The sequence below is a fragment of the Oenanthe melanoleuca genome, chromosome 4A, assembly GCF_029582105.1.
Source record: "Oenanthe melanoleuca isolate GR-GAL-2019-014 chromosome 4A, OMel1.0, whole genome shotgun sequence".
NCBI classification, from domain to species: domain Eukaryota; kingdom Metazoa; phylum Chordata; class Aves; order Passeriformes; family Muscicapidae; genus Oenanthe; species Oenanthe melanoleuca.
Genome location: NC_079338.1, coordinates 2099528 through 2120017, shown reverse-complemented (window position 1 = coordinate 2120017; position 20490 = coordinate 2099528). Strand labels below are relative to the sequence as shown.

Sequence of the window (20490 nt, the reverse complement as noted above, 5' to 3'; positions counted from 1 at the left end):
GGAATCGGGCGGGCTCTGAGGGAAAAGCGCTCCCTCTCTAGCAGCACAGAGCGGGAATCGGGCGGGCTCTGAGGGAAAAGCGCTCCCTCTCTAGCAGCACAGAGCGGGGAAGCGGGCGGGCTCTGAGGGAAAAGCGCGTTCTGAGCCAAGGCCCCTCAGGCGGGGCCGGGCCCGCGCGGCGCTGCCCGCCCGCCCCGCCAGGGGGCGCGCTCGGCCGGGCCGGGCTGCCCGCGCAGCCGCGCGCCCATGCGCGGCGCTGAGGGCGGCGGGATGGCGCTGTGGCGGGGGCTGCGCTGCTGCCGCCGCGCCTTCGCCTGGCTGCCCGTGCTGCTCATCGCGCTGCTCCTGCTCTGGTCCTACTACGGATACGTCTGCGAGCTCTGCCTCGGTGAGCGCCCGTCCGCCCCGGGCCGGGTCTCAGCACCGCCGGGGCCCCGCGGAGCTGCGGGCGGGGGGCGCGGCGGGCCGGGGGCTTCGGGCCATTCCCCTCCTCCTTCTCCTCTTCCTCCCCATTCTCCTCTTCCTCTTTCCCTCCTCTTCCTCTTTCCCTCCTCCTCCTCTTTCTCGCCTTCTCCACTTCCTCCTCATTCTCTTCATCCTCCTCCTCCCGTCCCCGCGGTGTCCCTCCGATCCCGGCAATGATCTCTCACTTGAGCACGACTCGAGTCCTTTTCGGGGTTCATGAGGGGTTTAGGGCGCGCTGCCCTGTTTCCCGCAGGTTTGTGCCCGGCCGGGCTGTGGGTGCTGTTTGTTTATCATCAGCCCTTGTTTTGAGTCCCTGGCAGCAGGGAGGTGACGTTTGAGGGGGCTGGGAGGGCGATCCCTCTGTGAAGGCAGCGCTGTTGTGATTTGATAACGTCCAGATGTGATTTATGAGCTAAACAGACACAAACGTCAGTCCGTGCCCTGCCTTACAATCGTTTTATGTTTGTATTCTGGAAAGAAAATAAATAGGTTACATGAAATCACACTCAGTCGTGGAGCTGTTACAGTAGCACAAAACCACTACATTTTAGAAGGGGAAGTTTTATACTGGCTAGTAATTGTATATTTAATGTAGCAATTGAACTGTATAGTAAGTTGCAAACTTTCTAATGATTGTTATTTCTGGTTTAGTGTGCTACTAGAAAAAAAAGAGTTGCCAGGTCTGGTGGAGAAAAGGGCTGGAAGCTTGGGTTTGTGAAATTGTGAGGAGGAGATGTGGCTCCTCAGGACAGAGTAAGGCAGATTAAGGAAACCAGAGGTCCCAGAAAGGATGGTGTGAGATGTTCCTGGTGCTGCGCAGCAAATGTGAATCAGGTGTTTGTTAGGGTTGGCAGTGCAGTGAGATCTGTTACTTTTTCTCGATGGGAACTAGGATGAAATGCAGCTTCTTTGGTCTGTTTTAATCAGTAGCTTGGCAAAGCCCCCAAACACTTTGTCACATTTATCCCATCTCTGGGACTGTGGGCTGTTTCTTTCAGGAATTCACATAGGATGATATTTCTGACTGTCATTAGAACATGTGACAAAAAATGTGGAGCATTTTCCTGAAACACTGACAAGCTTTTGAAAAGTGCTGTGCAACTTCAGTAATTGAACACGGGCTGATCCCAGGTCTCAGTGCAGCTGCTGGAGGAGACTCGGGTGATTTGAGTGATGTCTGGATGGGGCTGTGTGGCTCTGCAAGTGCTGGTTCAGCTGGCAGGAGCTCAGCTCACTGCCTGGAATCACAGCTTAAAATCATTCATTTCCCTACACCCACCTGCTTTTTTTACCCCATTTCTCTCTCATCTTTTTTTTTATTTGTGTGTGGAGGAGTTTATCTCTGCAGAAGTTGAAATGACTGGATTATTTCAAGATTTGAGCATGAACTGTTGGCCTGTGCTGTTACTTGCCAAGCAGGACATTGTCTCCCTCCACATTTCTAACACAGCAAGGCTTGCTGAGAAGGCTGCCTCTTCTCAGCTGCTGTGAGCCTGTAAATAGTGAATGCTTTGTCTGGAATCTTGGTTTGCATTTTCAGCTGTGCTGAGCACTGGAAGTGCTGTGGGAGTGATGTCTGGGAGACATCTCCTGATGCTGGGTTTGAGCTCTCAGTGCCTGGGGTGCCCAGTGAGTCACAGGAGGAGGCCTCAGTTCTTGTTTGGCTGGTGGTTGCTGCCACAGTGACAACAGTGATCCTGCCACAGAACCTTTTATATCATCTGTGCTCGTGATCTGTTCTCAGGTAAAATCCTTAGCAAGGCCCTGCTGCAGGTGTGGTCAGGAGAGAGCCAGGAAGTGTTTGTGAAAAGCTTATCATAGCTTGATTGGCAGCAAACCAAAGAGAAAATTAAAGGTTTCCTAACAGTCTTGTTTACCTGAAATTGAGTAGGCAGAGACACAGCAAAAATTCAGTTTCTTTTTTTATTTACATTGCTGTGTGTCACAGAGCTTTGCCTTCCAAGCAATGCTCTATCAAAATATCACAGAAGTCTCTGTTTTCAGTTCAAGAAAGCTGCCCTTGTCTCTTCTGTTAAACTTGGATGCTGGCTTTTAGAATAATGGATTTTCAAATAATCACTACAAGAAAGCATTGAACAATGTACCTTTTGCTGGTTGCTCAAAGGGCTTCTGTTAGTAGGGGCTTTTCTCTCATTATGGTGAAGTAAGAAGGGGTTGTAAAATTTCTGCTGGTAGGAAGTGTAAAAACAATGAAGTCATTGCAGTTGCTGACTTGGCCAAAGCTGAGAAATTTATAACTTTTTAATCCTCTGATGCAGACATGCTTTGGGACAGTGCTTACAGTGGAGAGTCAAGACCACCTGCAGTAGAAAGCAGCTGCAAGGATGTGGTGAATGCATAGAGGTACAGCTTGGACAGGTGCTAGGGGATCCCTGGATTGCTTTTGTCATATTTCTAATGCAAAATATACAGAATATATTTTATAAGCAGGGAGAACAGAGCACAGTAGCAGTGACTGAACATCTTGCTGTGGGTGTGTGCGTGAGTGAAGAGTTGTTACAGATGCTTTTGGTTTGATGCTGAACTGTGGGTTTTCTCTTTGCCTCTTGAATTTGAACATTTTTCCTAAAATGGCTGTATTTCACATAGAAATGCTAATTGTCACAAACTTCTCTGGGATTATATTTCCTCTCTGGACATGTTGTTTTTTTTCTTTTCCAGTGACTGTGAGCAACCCTGTGGAGAAAGGTATGTGTGATAATTTATTATTTGCCATTCAACCCTTGTGTAAAAGGACTCACAAATGTTCTGACTGAAATATCAGAAATATCTGCTGTCGTTTTTTTAAAGGTACATCCTCTTTCAGAGTTTCCTTCCTGTAACTGCACCCTCCTGAGGTATTCAGCATGCTGCATCTTCTGGGTGCTTTGGGAAATGCTCAGTTTAGCCACAGTCTGGGCAGGACATGGAAAGGCTTTGATCCCTCTGACTCTCAGGAAAAGCTGTGTGTGTCTGTGCACACCCACACTCCCCTTCTCCCTTTCCCTTTCACATTTCCAGAGCTGATTTTACAAGCCAAACAGAAAATACTAGTTCCCATCTGCAGCCCACCTGGCTTTTTTCTCTGTTCTGTTTGATCTGTCAGTGAAAGCTATTTTTGACAAGCTTTTTCTGTCAGTGCTGCTGCCCACTAACAGATCCTGAGTCACAACACAGTAGGATTGCTCAATGACACTCTTCAGACCTCTGTGTTGGTGGAGGTAATGGCCATGTTCTAAGAATAAGGAATCAGTGGCTATTTTAATATTCTCCCCACTTTCCTGGAGGTGCTTTGGATGTTTTTGACTAATCCAGGTGTTCTCTTGGTGACTTTGTTCTTCAGGGGTTATGAAGGACAGAAGTAGGTGTAGTGTAAGCTGTTCCATGAAGAACAGTGCCAGCTGACATTTAAAGATCCTCCAGATTGCTGCATGCAGTAAATTCTCTTTCCCCTATAGCAGTTCTAATATTTGAAATTGCTACAGAGAACCTGCAGAAAGCAGGATGTTACTGACTGCTCAGCAGAAGAAACTTAAAGGTTGCTTAATCTGTTAGTGCATCTCCAGGTCACCTTCCTCTACTGAGCTGCTGGGCTGATCAACAAAATTAAACTTGTTGCAAGATTGATCTCCTTCCATATGAATTAAAAATGGCTCAGCTCCACCTGGAGTGTAAGGATAACATCTCAAACCAGCTTGGAGCATGAGAATGAATTCGTTGTGACTCACAGCTCCTTCCCACAGTCCATCACATCCTTGTGAGATGTGTCCCATCATTTGCCATCTCATTAAAAAGTCTCACTGATACATTTGGCCTTTTTTACCAATTTTCACACAGGAAGTGTTTTGACATAATTAAGAAGTGTTTGAATTTTAGATTTCTCTTTCCAAGTAGTTATTTTAATCTTATTTTCTAGAATTTGAAGCTTAAGTGAAATGGGGGAAACAAGATTGTTATTGCAATGAAAATGATGTATTTAAATAAAACTATCTTGTAACTTTGATCATGTCTTAATGAATAATAAAGAAATGACAAATAGTCTGTGCAGCTGAAGGACAGCTCCCTTGGCTCCCTGTCCATGGAATGCCTCTCATGCTAAAGGCTCTGGAATCAGGTTTGCAGGTTGAGCTAAGACTGCTCTGACACGGGCTGGTTTTACATGATAAGGTTTGAAATTCTTCCTCAGTAATCACAAACCCTATTTTGCTGAATTTGAGGGAAGTTTTCCTGATTTATTGTATCAACTATGGCAAATGTAAAAGATGTTTAATAAGAAATTTGGCTTTTTCTGGTGTAAAGCTCATATTATTTTTCTCTGCTCTCCCAAGAGGAACGTGGGGCAGGAGTGGGCAGTGCACTCACACTCTGCTTCCCACTGCTTTTAGCAGCAGCTGAACCCCAATACTGGGAGGTGCTGGGGCACTGGAAAACTCACCTTTATACTGCTCAGCACCAGCCAGCTCTGCTGGGCTTGTGCCTGGGGTGTGGGGAAGAGACAGGAATCCTGTCATTCCCAGGGATATGGCATTGTCACTGACAGCTGCATCTTCCTTACCCACAGAATGGGAGCAGGGGAGGCTCTGAGATTGGTCACCCTGAGCTCTGGGATGCTGCTGACCCTGAGCCATGAGGTTTAGCTGGATTGCAGTAATGGGTGGCACTGGATGGACATCTGTCTTTTCCTTTCCTTTTTCTTTTTTGACATTGTTGTAAAAACTTTGAATTATGCCCATCATGGATGAAACCTTTACTTAAGAAGTCATTGCTCTGTTTCTGTTTTTTCTTTTCTCATTTTGTTTTTAGTGGTCTATCTTGTAATATTCCATATTCTCTTTGTGCTCTTTGTGTGGACATATTGGAAGTCTGTTTTCACTCTCCCAATACAACCAGGAAAAAAGGTAAGAGAGCCAACACCTTTCATTCCTTGCAAAACAAAAGCAGAGATGTTAAAGGGAGCTCAAAAACCCTTCAGTCTAGTTGATTTGGAGAAGAGAGTCAGAGGCAAATGTGTTTTAATTATTTTCAACCAAATATTTACTTTGTCATGTTGCTTGGATTTAGTAGATTTAATTTTTATTTTCAGAATTTGTTTTTTTATCTCTCTATGAACTACTATAATAAAACACTCAGTTTAAGGCAACAGAATGAGGTGGCACTCCAAATACACACAGCCTTGCTCTGATCCTGATTACAAAAATGTAAATTTATAAATAATAACTAATCCCAGTTCTAAAAATTTAAAAATGTAGAGGTTCTTGCTCACTAGAGAGGTGTTGAATGTGTTCTAAAGGTGAGTAATAGTATTCATCTAAGGCAGCAATAGGAGCAATTCTAGTGAGCTGTTTTATGAGCCTTAATTTCACTTTTTCATATCTTATTGATATGTTTCTCAGTATTCTGGCTCTCCAGCACTCACTACCTCCCTTTGTCTTCCTAACAACCTCATTTCCCACTGCAATAATCTCAGGAGCGGGAGTTAGAAATGTCTGCAGTGCTCCCCTGTGTGTGCAGTGCTCCCCTGTGTGTGCCGTGCTCCCCTGTGTGTGCAGTGCTCCCCTGTGTGTGCAGTGCTCCCCTGTGTGTGCAGTGCTCCCCTGTGTGTGCAGTGCTCCCCTGTGTCTGCAGTGCTCTCTGCTCCCCTGTGTCTGCCCTGCTCCCCTGTGTCTGCCGTGCTCCCCTGTGTCTGCCCTGCTCCCCTGTGTCTGCCCTGCTCCCCTGTGTGTGCAGTGCTCCCCTGTGTGTGCAGTGCTCCCCTGTGTGTGCAGTGCTCCCCTGTGTGTGCAGTGCTCCCCTGTGTCTGCAGTGCTCCCCTGTGTCTGCAGTGCTACCCTGTGTTTGCAGTGCTCCCCTGTGTCTGCCCTGCTCCCCTGTATTTACAATGCTCTCTGCTCCCACGGTGACTGCTCCCTGTGCCCTCTGCTGCAGTTCCACATGTCCTACGCTGACCAGGAGCGCTATGAGAACGAGGAGAGGCCGGAGGTGCAGCGGCAGATCCTCGCCGAGATCGCCAGGAAGCTGCCGGTGTACACGAGGACAGGCAATGGAGGTCAGCTCAGCACCCACTGACTCCTGCTCCCCCTTGCTCCAGGGGAAAACAAGAAAGCATGGACCCTCTAATTCAGCTCAGTGAAGGGAAGCAGGATGTTACCCCTTGGACTTACAGTCCAAAAGCCCACATGTGCAGTCTGTATTTAGAAATAGCAATAGAATAACCAAATCTGTCATAATTTTTACTTAAAATGGAGTCTGGCTTAGAGATGCAGGACATACTTCTGTGACCAGTTTTTCTGTGTTCAGTGATTAAATGCTTGCTGCACTCCCTTCACAGCTTAAAGAAATCTGTGTTCATATTGGAAGCTCTGACCTGCTCATTTCTGTCAGGGAAGCCAAAGAATTTTGAAGTAGAGAACTGGAATAAATAGGGAATTATCAAAATAAAGTGTAGGTAGTCTGAGTAGATGTGGATGCCAGTGTGCAGCTTTGGTTTGTCACTTTTGAGCTTGGCTGTATGGGTTAGAGTAGGTTTGGGATAGATGTTAGAAAAGAATTGCTTCCTGTGAGGGTAGTGAGGACCTGGCACAGGTTACCAGAGAAGCTGTGGCTGCCCCCAGATCTGTAGAAGTGTCCAAGGCCAGGCTGGACAGAAGCAACCTGGGATAGTGGGAGGTGTCCCTGCCCATGGCAGGGGGTGGAACAAGATGAACTTTAGAGTCCCTGCCAACCCAAGCATTCAGTGGCTCTATGATTTTATGTTTTCACTGTTTCTCCATCTGCAAGTCTCCATCAGAATTATGAGTGTTGCTTACCTGATTGCGACCTGGCAGCGAACACCAGGTCACCTGCTGAAGTGATAGAGGAAAGAAAAGGAATAGTTAGGAAATGAGCACAGTATCAACTAACACATGAAAAAAAGAGCATTTTTCCATTGTTTTGTGTTAATTTGTCTCTGATTCCAGGGATCCGGTTCTGTGACAGATGCCAGCTGATCAAACCTGATCGTTGTCACCATTGCTCTGTTTGTGCCATGTAAGTCTTGGCTTTCCTTCACCCAAGGGCAGCCACCACAAGGTTCTGTGAGTGGGCTGCTCCTTCACATGTCTTTTTACACAAAAAGGTTCCCCAGGGAACAGGGTCTCTGTTCCAGCTACAGCCAGCAGCTCTAGGACACAAATCACTCTCAAGCCTCTTTATCTACACAAGGACCAAGGACATTAGTTGGTCTTCAAACACTAAGAAATGTTCCATCTTAAAATTATGTCTACATAAAAATTATACCTACCTTTGTGCTCTAAAATCATTCTCAAGTCTCTGTCTACACAAGGACCAAGGATATTAGTTGGTCTTGAAACACTAAGAAATGTTCCATCTTAAAATTATGTCTACATAAAAATTATATCTACCTTTGTGCTCTAGTGCACAAATCATTCTCAAGTCTCTTTATCTACACAAGGACCAAGGACATTAGTTGGCCTTCAAACACTAAGAAATGTTCCATGTTAAAATTATATCTTCCTTAAAAAACTTAGAGACAGCATCATGTTTTGTGTAGAAACCTCACAAAAATCAAAGTTGTGCTGTTGATCTGCATGGGTAATGAAGTACCAATTAAAAATCTTCATTTTTCTTTTTTGTCCATATGCAGGTGTGTGCTAAAAATGGATCATCACTGTCCATGGTATGTCCTAGCTACTGGTTTGTGATTTTCTAAAAGAAAAGGCTACTTAGATACATTTCTGTATACCTCTCACATCTGTATGCCTCTCACATTTTAGGCCATCCATCTCTTTAGTTTGGAAAACTTATAAAATAATTGCACTTTGAAATTGCCTGAAATGAAATTTTAACAAATCATTCATGTTTGCTCCATAACCCATGTGTAAAAATGCTATTATATTGATAAAATTTAAACCCCAACTGCTAATTCAGTCATTAACTGTTATTCAAATTTGAAAGGAATTCCAGCTTAGCCTTTCCTTTGGGCTCCATCAGAGTTTCAGCTGCACTTGGGGTGCTTCCAATAACACCATTTTGACATGGATTGTTTCTGAACTGATGCAGGTCAGAGACAGTCTGTGCAGAAAGCTGCATGGAATAATTGAGCTTTATACCTTTCAGAATTGCTGCCACTAAACTTCTTAAATTCCTCCTTTTTTTTTACAAAAAAAAAAAAAAAAAAAAAAAAAAGGAAGATTTAAGTATTCAGAAACAACACTAACATTTCCCTACCTGAACCTTCCTGGTGATCAAAATGGGAGAGGATTTCCCAAACCTGAGTTCTGACACAAACACCCACTAGGGTTTTTTGTACATCCTCTTGTTCCTTTCTAGAGTTGTCCTGTGCACAGAGAATTGTAACCAAGTGTGGGGTTAATTGGGCTGTGTGTAATCAAACAGGCAGGGCTGAGGTGGCTCCTGAGGTTTGCAAAGGAATCAAATAGCAACAGAGCTCCCAGCTCTGATGGCCTTGGCAGACAAGACCCAGACAGGAGGAACGAGCTGCTGCCTCTGTGACCCATTTACCTGTGGTGCCAACCTTAAACCAATCCCAAAAATCTGGCCTGTGCTTCTCCTTGGCCCCCAGGCAGGGCTGGAGTGGGAAGCAGAGCCATCAGTTCTGTTCCCTTTTGGCCACTGAGGGGAGCTGCTTCTTGGCAAATCCCTCTGTGTGATCCAGGCCTTTCAAACCCCCCAAAACTGCTCGTGCTCGTTGTGTTACAACCACCGTGTGCTGCACAAATCCTGATTTCAACTTTGCTTTTGTCCTCCAGGGTGAATAACTGCATTGGATTTTCTAACTACAAATTCTTTCTACTGTTCTTAGCCTATTCTTTGTTGTATTGCTTGTATATTGCTGCAACAGTCTTCAAGTATTTCATTAAGTATTGGACAGTAAGTCAAGAAATCTGGTTACTTTTTCATCTCCTGTCAGTCTCGTGGGCTGTAGTGACTCTGTGCTTTGTTACCCTCATGCAGTGGAGGGGCTGCATATCCTGGGAGGTGTTTCCTGGGCCCTTTGGGAGTCCACCTCCTGTTAGATGTCCCAAATGCACAAAGCAAGAAGCAAGTAGTCTTCAGGAATTTCAGACTAGATTATTTTCTGGCAGAGAGGTTCTATCCCTTCCCTGTCCCCGTGTTTGCATGGGTGTCCCTTGGAAAGTTTGGCATTGATGTGCAAGATGCTGAAAAGAAGAAACCAGGTCTAAAAACCTTGTTGATTTTCTAACCCCCCCAGGCCTCCTTTTTCTATTTAAAAACTGAGTGAACCAAAGGAGGCTTTTGTGCAGTTGCAGCTGATTGTTTCTATGCAAGCAAGGCCAGCTGACAGCTTCAGTAAGACATTGGCCCTTGGCCTCTCTTTCTGTCCCCTCTGCTCAATAACTCTGTGTTTAAGTACCTTTGCTGTACACTAATTGTTCCCCACACTCAACCAGGCACAGCCCTGAGCCCTGGAGGTCCCCAGAGCCTGCCTGTGTCACTGCTGGGCACCTCTGGCACTTGGCTCTTCTGCTGCACAGGAAAGGAGCCTTTCTTCTGCTTGGAAGGTCCCACTTGGCTTTTAAACTTTCCCCATCCATCTGTGCTCAGTTCTAACACTCCCTGATAGCTGCAGATGTGGAGGGCAGGGTTCTCTGGGCTTACCTTGAACAAGGTACAGGATTTTAATGTATGCACAGGAAACTCAGCAGAACTTAAACAGGGCTTCCAGAGCTCCTGCCTGCTCATTTCCCATGGGCACAGAGTGTTCCTCATGCCCACCTGGGCAGCTGTGCCATACCAAGGGTTAATAACACCCCAACTCTTTGTGCTGAGGTACAGGAGGGGAAATGAACCACATTCATTTCTTTGTCCCTTTTTGGTTTTTAGAGTAAGATTGATTCTTGTCTGTAAAAGTTTCAGAACTCCCTATAGGAGTTTTTGAATTATATTTCAAAATACAAATAATTTCCATCTTTAATTTGTTCCTATCACTTGTTCTGTGTTGCTTTCCCTTCCAGGGTGAGCTGACCAATGGACGTTCCAAATTTCACATCCTTTTCCTTCTCTTTGTGGCAATCATGTTCTTTGTCAGCCTCATGTTTCTCTTTGGCTACCACTGCTGGCTCGTCAGCAGGAACAGATCCACTCTAGGTAAGGCTCTTCTCTCTGTTCCTTCTAGTAAAACACACCAAAAGTCCTGTAAGAAGAAAAAAAAAAAGAGATGACAAAAGGCATTTGTTCTATTTCTGTACTTTCCTGCTGGTTTATGAGGGGAGGAAGATTTAAGATCTTGGTACAAGCTGCAGAAATTTGTCACTGCAAATGAGCTGCATTTATTAGCTGGTGTGACAAAAGCTTTGTTAGGGAAACCAGAGCCTTAAAGTGTAGCAGTCCAATTATAAAAGTGTTATGCATATATAAAACTGTATTTGCTGTGAAATGAGTGCAGCTTTTCAGGAATAATGATTTGTTATATTCGTGTGCTGGGTGCCTCCCAACCAGCTTGGTGAGCTTGGGAACACAATGTCCATCTTTACTGATAAAGGCAAAGAAGTTGTGACTTTAAAAAAAAGAAATTATCATATAAAATAGGATCATTTGGCCAAATTTTCTTTGCCTTTCCTCAGATAAGTGTTCAACTTTCAAAGCTTTTGGGATAAAGTTCGGTAACAAAACGGACTCTATCAAGAGTGAGCAAATATTCTGATTTTATCAAGTTATTTACTTCAGAAGTCATTTCATGGGGCACTGAGCCTTATCTATCCCAAAACATCAGACCTGTGCAGCAGCTGAGAAGGGAGATCAAACTGTTCCTAAGGCACTCAAGGTTCTTGTTTCCTCTCTTTTCTTAATTTTATGCCTCACCAGAAGCCAGAGTTTATCTGCATTTGTCCCCAGTGCTTGTTCCTTATAACATTCATGAATGAGGTGATTTAAATCTGCAGTGCCACTTGTGGAATGTGCAGTGAAGATCAGCCTCCTTCATTCTGCAGAGTTTTTTTTTATAAACTTTTACCCTCTGAATTTCATCAGGTCCCACAGAAAGATTTTTTAACTCCATTCTCTGGATGAAACAACCCTTTGTGGGTTGGTTTGATTGTTCTCTAGGTCCACTTGCATGAACAAATTCCTGCCTTCAGCTGGGAAGTCTTTACAGGCTTTGCAAAATGGAAAAACCTTTCTTTTGAAACTTGGTAGTGCTGTGTCTCTATAATCTGTTAAGTCATGTTGTCTTTAGATGGTTACAAGATGCACAACCCTGTTTCGGAGTGTTTGGCATTGATTTTCATTTTTTTTCTACTGAAATTGCCTCTGTTTGCAGAGGCTTTCTCAGCTCCAATATTTCAAAATGGCCCAGATAAAAATGGATTCAATCTTGGCTTTGTGAAGAATCTTCAGCAAGTGTTTGGGGAAGAAAAAAAGCTCTGGTTGCTGCCTATTGCCTCTAGGTAAGTAACCCTGCTCAAAGCTGATATAATTGCAGTTTTTCACGCTTTGTGTACAGATTTAGGTCACAGGAAAGTGGGGGTTTTATGTGTCTCTCAGTAAAAATGGGACCATTTTCTATTGGGTGTCAGTCAAACACAGGTGATATTTCTGCCCTGAAGAATCTGTAGGATAAATTGATAAAATTTATACCTATTAATTGCTTCTTTTTCATAAATCTTTTCCTTAGTTCTCAGTCACTTCTAACTGTCCACAAGTTAATTTTTCCAAGTTCTTTTCCCTGTATTCAAATTACTTGATCAAATTAGCACATTTGCCTTCTGCTAAAAATTACTTGATTCCAGGCCACAAGTTTCAAATTTTGTACTCCAGAGACCTTGAAAAAACTAGAGAACCAAAAAGAAAGATAAACATGGTACTTTTCCAAGCTTAAAGACGATTTTAAGTAAACCTGGGAAATACTGGCAACAGAAAACTTTGCAGAAAGAATGTAGAGAAATTGCCATTTTTTAGAGTCACTGCTTTTCCAGTGTCCCTCTCTGCCTTTTTCCATGCAGCCAGGGGGATGGACATTTCTTCCCAATGAGAGCCTTGAGTGAAGCTCGGAACCCTCTCCTGACAAATGAGGAGCAGTGGGAAGAGGATGGAATAGATGAGGAGCCTCAGGGTAAGGAAATGAGTGAAATTACTTGTCATGACCTACAGTGGCCAATAGCTGAGTTATAAGAGCTAATCAAATAAAAAAAACCTGTGTTGGTTAAGTCCCTGAGCAGCTCTGACTTGATTAAGGAGCAAAGACTAAAAATAAACTCTGCTTTGAAAACAATTCTTTCTTTTTTTAGCAACTCTCTACTTGCAAGTGAATGAACTTAGAGGGTGTTTCAAGGGTTGGAGAATCTAAAGAATCTCATAACTTGAGAGTATTTACATGTAAATGTTGCTGCATGTAGCACAGTCATTTGGGACACAAAGTGGTGCCTGCAAGAAGGAGAATATTTAGATTTTTTAAAGTGTATTTATCCTGAGTGCAGGGACACATTTAGGAAGCTGCTTTATACTTTGTCCAGCTTTATCACCAGAGTAAATTTACCTGCTCTCCCTGGTTGGTTTTACACATTTTGGTACTTACACAAAGTAATACAAATGAGTTTTAAAACCAACAAGATTGCCTTTAAAAACAGCAAATTATGGCATTCCTGTGAATTTTTAATCATGCTTAAAATAACTACTTTAGGTATGAGTCAGAGCTTCTTCCAATTTTTACAAACTTTAAATTCTCTGAATAAATAAAGAATTCTTCCTTATGAAAACGGTGACAGTGAAGTGATTTTTTGCTAGATCAGACCCCAGATTATGGTCTGGAGCTTATATGAAGTATCCCAATTTATAGGGCTTATAATAATATTTCCAGGCAGTTGAACTGGATGATCATTGTGGGTCCTTTCAACTGAAATATTCAGATTCTCTCATACATAGCAGAGGTAAATCAGTAAAAAAATGTATAATCAGAAAGACCTGAAATGTTCCATTAAAACTTCAAGACCTTTATTTGTCTTTATGGCTTTAAAGCTTGTGACTTGGTTATGAAATAAATAAAGCCAATAATAGAGTAATGTCAGTTAAAAACAGCTGCTCAGTTCTCTCTGACAAGTGGTTGTCTATTTTTGTTTGTAATTATCCTTAAAAACACAATCCCATGCTTAGTGAAAAATGTATTCTCAGGGAGAAAACCAGATTTACTTACCTCTATCTGCTTTGGTTTTTCCAGGTTCTGGTGAAGCCTCATCCCTTGCCATAGAAAGGGAGACATAGCAGTGTGAAAACACAGTGGTGTAAAGCTGGATCAGAAAGGTCAGTGCTCCTTTCTCTGTTTCCCTCAGAGCCTCTGCTCTGCAGGGGGTGGGGAGGTGATGCTGAACAGGTTTGGTCTTTAGCAGAAAGATATTTCTCCAACTTGCCCAGAAATCCCTTGTTCAAGGGCCCTGAAAGGCAGCAGAGGCTCTCAGTGGCCCTGGGCTGGGGCTGGACACCAGCCCTGCAGCTCCTCTGGAAAGCATGGCAGGAATGACCCTTGCACTGCTTGGACAGTGCCAGGAGGGAAATTCTGGGCTCCGTGGGAGGTGTGGGAAGGTGCAGAGTTAAACTGAGCTCAGCACAGCCAAGCTGCAGCTGGGAGTACAAGGAAGTGCCTTGTAATGTCACATCAGCTGTCACTCTTCTCCAGGCTTTCTGTCCCCCTGGAAAAGGTGAGTCCACAGCAGCTGACACCAGCTGGGGCAGGTGCTGCTCCCAGAACATTCCCTGCTCTGCCTCCTGTTCTAACTTGGAGGGTGGGGAGATGCCCCACACACATCCTGCCCCAGGATGCAGTGAGGACACAGGGCCCTTGTCCCAGGGGAATGTGACAGTCTGAGATGGCAGGAGCATCCGCTGCTGTCCCACAGCAGGAGCTGCAGTTGCCAGGTGGGGTTTGCCCCTCCCAGTCCCAAGGCAGTCAGTAACTGTGGTGTGGCTTCTGGCCTGTTGTAGGAGTCCACCTTGTTCCACTAAGGAAAAACCCCAGGCTGTTTTTCTGACAGCAGCAAGGGCTGCATCCTGCCATCCCACCAGGGCAGGCAAAATCAGCATTTTCCTCTTGTTCTTCATGGCTTCAAAATGACTCCCAAAGTCCAGATCAACCCTCAATCCCTCATAACAACAGTGCTATGGTTTCACATTTGTATTTCTTTAAATTTCAGCTTCCCTCTCAGGAGCCAACATCCCTTCTCTTGGCAAGGACTTCAGTTTTGAGGGGCAGAAAACAGATGGATCTTCAAGATGAGAAAACATCCTGAAGTATTGTCTGATGGGAATCTGCATTCCAGAGTGCTTCTCCAGGAATCCTGCTGACCAGATGTCTCAAGGCTTCATAAGTTTAAGTTACAGAGTTAACAGGACAATTTTACAGAGTGATTCTGGCCAATCTTCTTTGGCCTGCTCTCTTTATTTTATAAATACTATATATTTTTTATTCAAAAGAGGTAAAAGTGTTGATGCAAGTGCATTTCTAAAGGCCTTTCCATTTTGCAAACATCAGGGACTCAACCTCTTGAAATTCTTCCAAGCCATAATATTCTTGGGGATGGTTATTTATTTTGAGGCTGATTCTCCAACCTTCCCTGACAAGTGGCATTTTCTAATGTGTTTAAATTCTGAGTCAGTTCAGCTCAATGCAAGAGACACCCAGTTAAATCTGGCACTAAATTGGTAGCTGAGTTTAAGAGTGTTGAAAGCAAAAGTGCTGAACATGCACATGTACATGTGCAGCTGTGAATGAAAATAAAATATTCACATTGCCAGTATCAAGATTCAAGAATATTGTGGCCATAGATTTTTTTTAAACTTTTTTTAGGAGGGTGTTATTGTCTTAGAGTTAGGGTTATAGTGCTTTTGCATCCTACTTGAAGGCTCCTAAAATGCAAAAGGGAACTTCAGACAGTCCAGTTTGCATTAATTCCTAGGACTAAAGTATCATCTCATTCCTGGATCAGTGTTTGATGGAGATTTGTGTTCATGGAGTCAAAAAGGAAGAAGTGAATTTGAAATGTGCACTGAAGTGTGGCTCCAAGAGTCGTGTTTGAAGTTTACACTCCACATTTTGGCTTGAACCCCAAAATGCTGAAGACACAGTTGATATATTGATTTTTTTCAGACTTCTTCCCAGCTCAGTGCACTGAGTGGCTTCAGGGGTTTTTGCACTAAGAGGTGTTCAGATTTGTTTCTGCATTTTGCTGCATTTACAGTCAAAGAGGTGCATCCCTGTTTTTGTTCTGGGGAGTTTAACTGAGTGGAACTTGGCTGGCTGGATTGTGGACATTTTTCTAGACCTGAGTCCTTTTTTTTAATCTGCATGATTCAGCCCAGTCCATCATTCTTGTTTGAATTAAGTGCATGCTAAAAGTATTGGTGTACTGCCTCTAAGATCATTTAGTTCCATTTTCTATCCCATTTTTGTGTTTGTTCATCAGCCCACTGGTGTTGGCAGTGACTACAGGAGCAGCTGTGCATGTCAGGGGAAAGGAGCTGATGAGTTTGGTGGTGGAGGCTTTGCCTACAGACTAAACCCTTTTTCATCTGTTCCTCTGCTGCTGCTGCCACAGGGAATGTGTTTGTGATCCTTGCAGAGGTTCCTTCCCTAAGAGAAGTGTTTAACTCCTGGCTGACTGTGCCCTGTGGGCAGGAATTGTGTCCCTCAGCCTCTGCAGTTGGTGTGGAGCAGGCAGTGCTGACCTCTGCCATGTCTCACTGCTGAGCTGGGCTGTGGGGGGCCAAGGTGGGCTGGCCCAGGCTGGTGTGGGTTTGTGTCTCTCCTCAGGGTGGCCCTGAGCACTGAAAACGTTCCTGCTTCAGCCACCTGAGCCCCATCTGTTGAGTGGCTGTCACCAAACGCTGCTGAGTGCTGGAAGGGCTTTTGCTGTCAATCTAAAGCTGCATTTCTAATGGAAATCTGGTGTTGGACCTTGTGCTGTGTGTGATGTAAGGTGGCAGCTGAATTAATCCCCTCATTCCTGGCAAAATGTGCTCTGGAGGGGGGGAGCTTGAGAGGATGATGGCAGCTAAACACAGCCAGAATTTAGCACCTACAGAGGTGCTATTTGTGCCTTTGAAAACTTGAAATTCCTTGTATATAAAACCAGGAAGATGATTTGGTGACTCTTTGTTTCATCCTGTCAGCTGAAGTGTATTTTCCCAGAGTTATCTGAGTAGGTTCTTGTGCCCTTCCTGGATTTGGTTCTGATTACAGCCCTGCCATTATTTGAGTTGTTTCTGTGCCAGGCAGCAGCAGAGCTGTGCAGGAGCTCCCCTGCTCTTCAGGGAGTACAGAAAATCAGGTTTTGTCTTCTCATGCTAAGCCAGGTATCTTTATGATGGCACAGGTACCAAGCTCAGATTGAGAAAGGGTTTTAAATGTTTCCAAATAACTTTTATTGAGTCACTTTTCTTGTAATTAATTATGGTCATCTCTTCCCTTTCATTCGAAGCAGCTCACCCTCCCATGGCTGTAACAAACTCTTGTCCAGGTAGAAACAATACAAAGTTTATCACTTCAGAGCCCCTTCTCAATATCCACACATCAGATGCTGGAAAGCTTCATGAAATGTGAAACAAACCCAAAAGTTGTGTAAAATGAGGCAGAACAAAATGGGAAAAACCCACATGTCTGAGTGAGCAGCTCCATTTTTTTCCCTCTACTCCCTTAAGGTGATACCCTTATTTTACCCCTGGCCTTTGTCCTTTTTATGCTGAGTAAATGCACTGGAAAACAGAAGTTCCTCAGGCTGCTGTGGTCACTGCTGCAAGTGATAAAAGAGAGAATATTGAATATTCAGCCCAATGTGTGGTAATTATTTTTAACATGCAAATGACTCTTCAGGGGTAAGCCACTGCAGCATCTCCTTTGTTGTCCATGCCCTGATCCTCATCCAGAGGCTCTCCACCATCATCACTGACTGTAAGGGCTGTATCATCAAACCTCTCCCCTCCCTGCCCTGCTGCACCCTCCATCCCAGCATTCCAGGAGTGGGATTCATCCCATCAACACCCAGGGAGCTCTGGGAGCTGCCCAGTGATCCCAGTTCATCCTGTGTGTGTCTCACACTGTCTGTGCTGGTGTCCCAGCATTCCAGGTACATCCTGAGCCCTCCATGTGCCAGGAGCTGCCACCAGTGCTCACTGTCACTGGGTGTGTGCTGTGGATGCAGATCCATGCAGAGAACCTGGAGAATTGTTAAGGTTTGAGTCTCAGTTCTGGTGCTGATGTCAGCTGTGTGACTGTGGCAATGTGGAGGCAGCAAGGAACTGTCTCAACCCCTCCAGGGGCTGTTGTCTCTGCTTAGCATTGGCTCTCACTACAGCTTTCTCAGCTCTGAGCAACTTTTCCACGTGATGTCACCTGGGAAAGGAAGGAATGCTTCTGTTGGACTTTACTGTGATGTCTCCATTGTTATTCCTCCACTCCTGGATTCATCCTCTACAGTAAGTGACCACTGACAGGCAGCTCCTCACCTCTCCCCCTTCTCTCCCATTTAATTCAGGTACAACACCCCACACAGAACACCACACTGATGTTTCTCTGTGTGGAACTGTCCTAAGTCCAGTCCTGGGCCAGAGTCCTGCCCAAGGAACTTGTGCAACCCTCACTGCACTGCCAGGTTTCTCTTGCTGAGTTGGAAATTTTGGGAGTAGGATGATCTTGTTTTCTTTCAAGCAGGGAGCATGTTTGAGGCTGTACCCAGTGTGTGTGGGGTGCAGTCACTGGTGACAATCAGGAAGCTTCCAAATCCCTCTATGCAATGAATGTTTGCTTCCTGGGCCAAACAGGAATGGATTCAGCAAAATCCACACCAGCTGCAGCTCTGCACTTCTAGATGCTGGTCTGGACTGAAAGCACAACTTGATGCATGAAGTCTGTAATGTGATATGAATGTAAAATGTCAAGGGGAAAAAATTTTAAAATTACAATTTTTCCCCTGAATTCAGCTATGAAGAGTGATGTGCTGAGCAGTTACTCTGTGCAGAGTTACTCTGCTGAGCAGTTACTCTGTGCAGAGCTGCTACTCATGGAAGGTTTAATTAGCAGGGGAAGGAGCCACTGCTGACCTTGTTTATTAAGCCAGAATTAATTAACTCAAAAGGGTCACATTTCCATTTCAGTGACTCCTGTGGTACAGATTTCTGAAATGGTTCCATAGTACTTGAAAATACCTCAATTTTATTGATATTTTTGAATTCTATCTGCTTCTGCTTCATCACAGAACACCTGCAAACCTGAACTCATTCAGAACAGATCACTGAAGGTGTTTCCTGGCAGAGGGGCTGGTTTCATTCCAGCTCTGCCTAGTGCTGCATTCCCTGCCCTGCTTACACCCACTGCTGCAGGGTTTTAGTCTTTTGTCCTTTTTCCATCCCACTTTGAGACTTCTCTCTTCCTCCTGAACATACAGTTCAATATTTTCAGCTTTGAGCTGCTTGTGCTGGTTTTTTGGGTACTTTGAAGGTGAGTAGGTGTCATTTTTATGCAGTTGTGCCATGTATTTTATTTGTAATTAGTATCACTGTTTGTCAGGTATTGCTTTGTGGTTCCCATCATTAGGCCCAGCTGGCTTTGCTTTGAGCAGGATCCCACTTCCTGCATTTTCTCTTTCCTAAAAACCTATTTTTTTCAGTCTCCAGCTTCCATTTGGGATGTAAACCTTGTGAAATAAAATGTAAGTTTACATTTCAAATACAAGCCTGTAAGTTGCTCATGCCTGCATGCTCCTTAAAATACTGTTTTTTTCTGTATGAGGTTTTAAGATTTACAGCAGCATTTGTAAAACTTTAGTGGGTAACAGCCATTGTTTAAAAAAAAAGAAATTATGTTAAAAATATGTAAATCTCATGGGAAGCCTGAAACCCAACAAAATTGGCCTCCCCCTCTCCTCTCTAAGCTGGGGAAGGTGTGTGCAGCCCCTTCCCAGCTCTTCCCCCTGTAAAAGAAACAGAAGCCCAAAGTGAAAGTGTTGGTGTATTATTTCCTCCTCAACCTTTTTCTAGAAGATCCAGGAGGCTCCAGGATGTGTCCCAGAAGTCCCTGGAATGCTGCTGCTGTCATGAGCTGCTGCAGGTGACCTTCCCTGGGAGGGGGGAGGGACAAGGCTGTGACTGAGAGCTGGGGTGAGGAGGTGGAACCTGTTGTTCCTCTGTTCTGATTTAGCTCCTTCCTTTTTGGGATTAATTACACTACGGGGTGGCTTCCTGCTGCACTCACAGAGCTGCTCCAGAGTGATTCCAAACCCACTGCTGGAGCAGGGAACTTTGGGTTAAAAACACAGGAAGTGTTATAAATTTTATAAATTTATCATCTGCCTGCTCAGATGGCTGCTCCTCACCTGAAAATGCTGTTTGTGGTGCAAATGGGTCCCTCAAAGATAGGACAGAGCTAAATCTATGATCAGAGAAGGCAGAGCTGTGGTGCTGTCAGTGTATCAGGAGGATTTAACTTCCAGAAAAGCCAGGGGGTTTCACGTGCTGGAAGATGGGGCTGGAGCAGAACCCCCTGCAGGGGCTGCTGTGGGTCAGGGGGAGCCCTTTGGATGGGGCTGCCAGAATTGGGCAGCAATCCCTGGAGTGGTTTGTAACTGCATCCAGCTGCTTTTCAGGAACCCAGCTTGGCCTGGGGCTGCCCGTTGTTCCACTCAGAACTGGTGGTTTAATACACATCCCCCTAATTCAGTGGGAAGTTATTCTTTTCCAAGGAATGTCACACTGGGATTGCTGCCCACCTTTGGGCTGTTGTGTTCAGGAATTTAATGCTGCTGCTGCTGCTGGCATTGAGACTTTTGATATCAAATGGGTTTTTACAAAAGCTTTGGGTACTTGTTTTTACTGTCAGACCAATGTTCTGACCATGCTGATGCTCTGTGGAGTTGCATTTTCCAAGTGTTTGTACAGTTTCTACAGCTGAATATCCTGTATGTTCTGCTTTGTTGTTTTTTATTATGGTTTATACTGCACTGCAGGCAAGGACTGCATTAAAACCATTTTTGGCTAATTCATTAGACTTGTGAATGGTTATTTCCT

The 20490-nt window shown here is 44.4% G+C and overlaps 1 protein-coding gene across 1 annotated transcript; it reads left to right on the top strand.

Moving 5' to 3' along the window:
• The first annotated feature begins 205 nt into the window (after positions 1 to 205).
• On the top strand, positions 206 to 20465 carry ZDHHC15 (zinc finger DHHC-type palmitoyltransferase 15). Its single transcript, XM_056491453.1, has 12 exons — positions 206 to 388; positions 3148 to 3174; positions 5269 to 5363; positions 6391 to 6511; positions 7422 to 7491; positions 8108 to 8140; positions 9234 to 9354; positions 10461 to 10593; positions 11765 to 11891; positions 12447 to 12556; positions 13658 to 13740; positions 14628 to 20465. The coding sequence occupies exons 1-11, from the start codon at positions 247 to 249 to the stop codon at positions 13699 to 13701; spliced, it is 1023 nt and encodes a 340-aa protein (XP_056347428.1). The 5' UTR covers positions 206 to 246; the 3' UTR covers positions 13702 to 13740; positions 14628 to 20465.
• Positions 20466 to 20490: the final 25 nt, after the last annotated feature.

Coding starts and splice junctions, on each gene's coding strand:
- ZDHHC15 (XM_056491453.1), top strand. CDS start 247: ATGCGCGGCGCTGAGGGCGGCGGGATGGCGCTGTGGCGGGGGCTGCGC. Junction 5,364..6,390: donor CAATACAACCAGGAAAAAAG/GTAAGAGAGCCA, acceptor CCTCTGCTGCAG/TTCCACATGTCCTACGCTGA. Junction 8,141..9,233: donor ATGGATCATCACTGTCCATG/GTATGTCCTAGC, acceptor TTTGTCCTCCAG/GGTGAATAACTGCATTGGAT.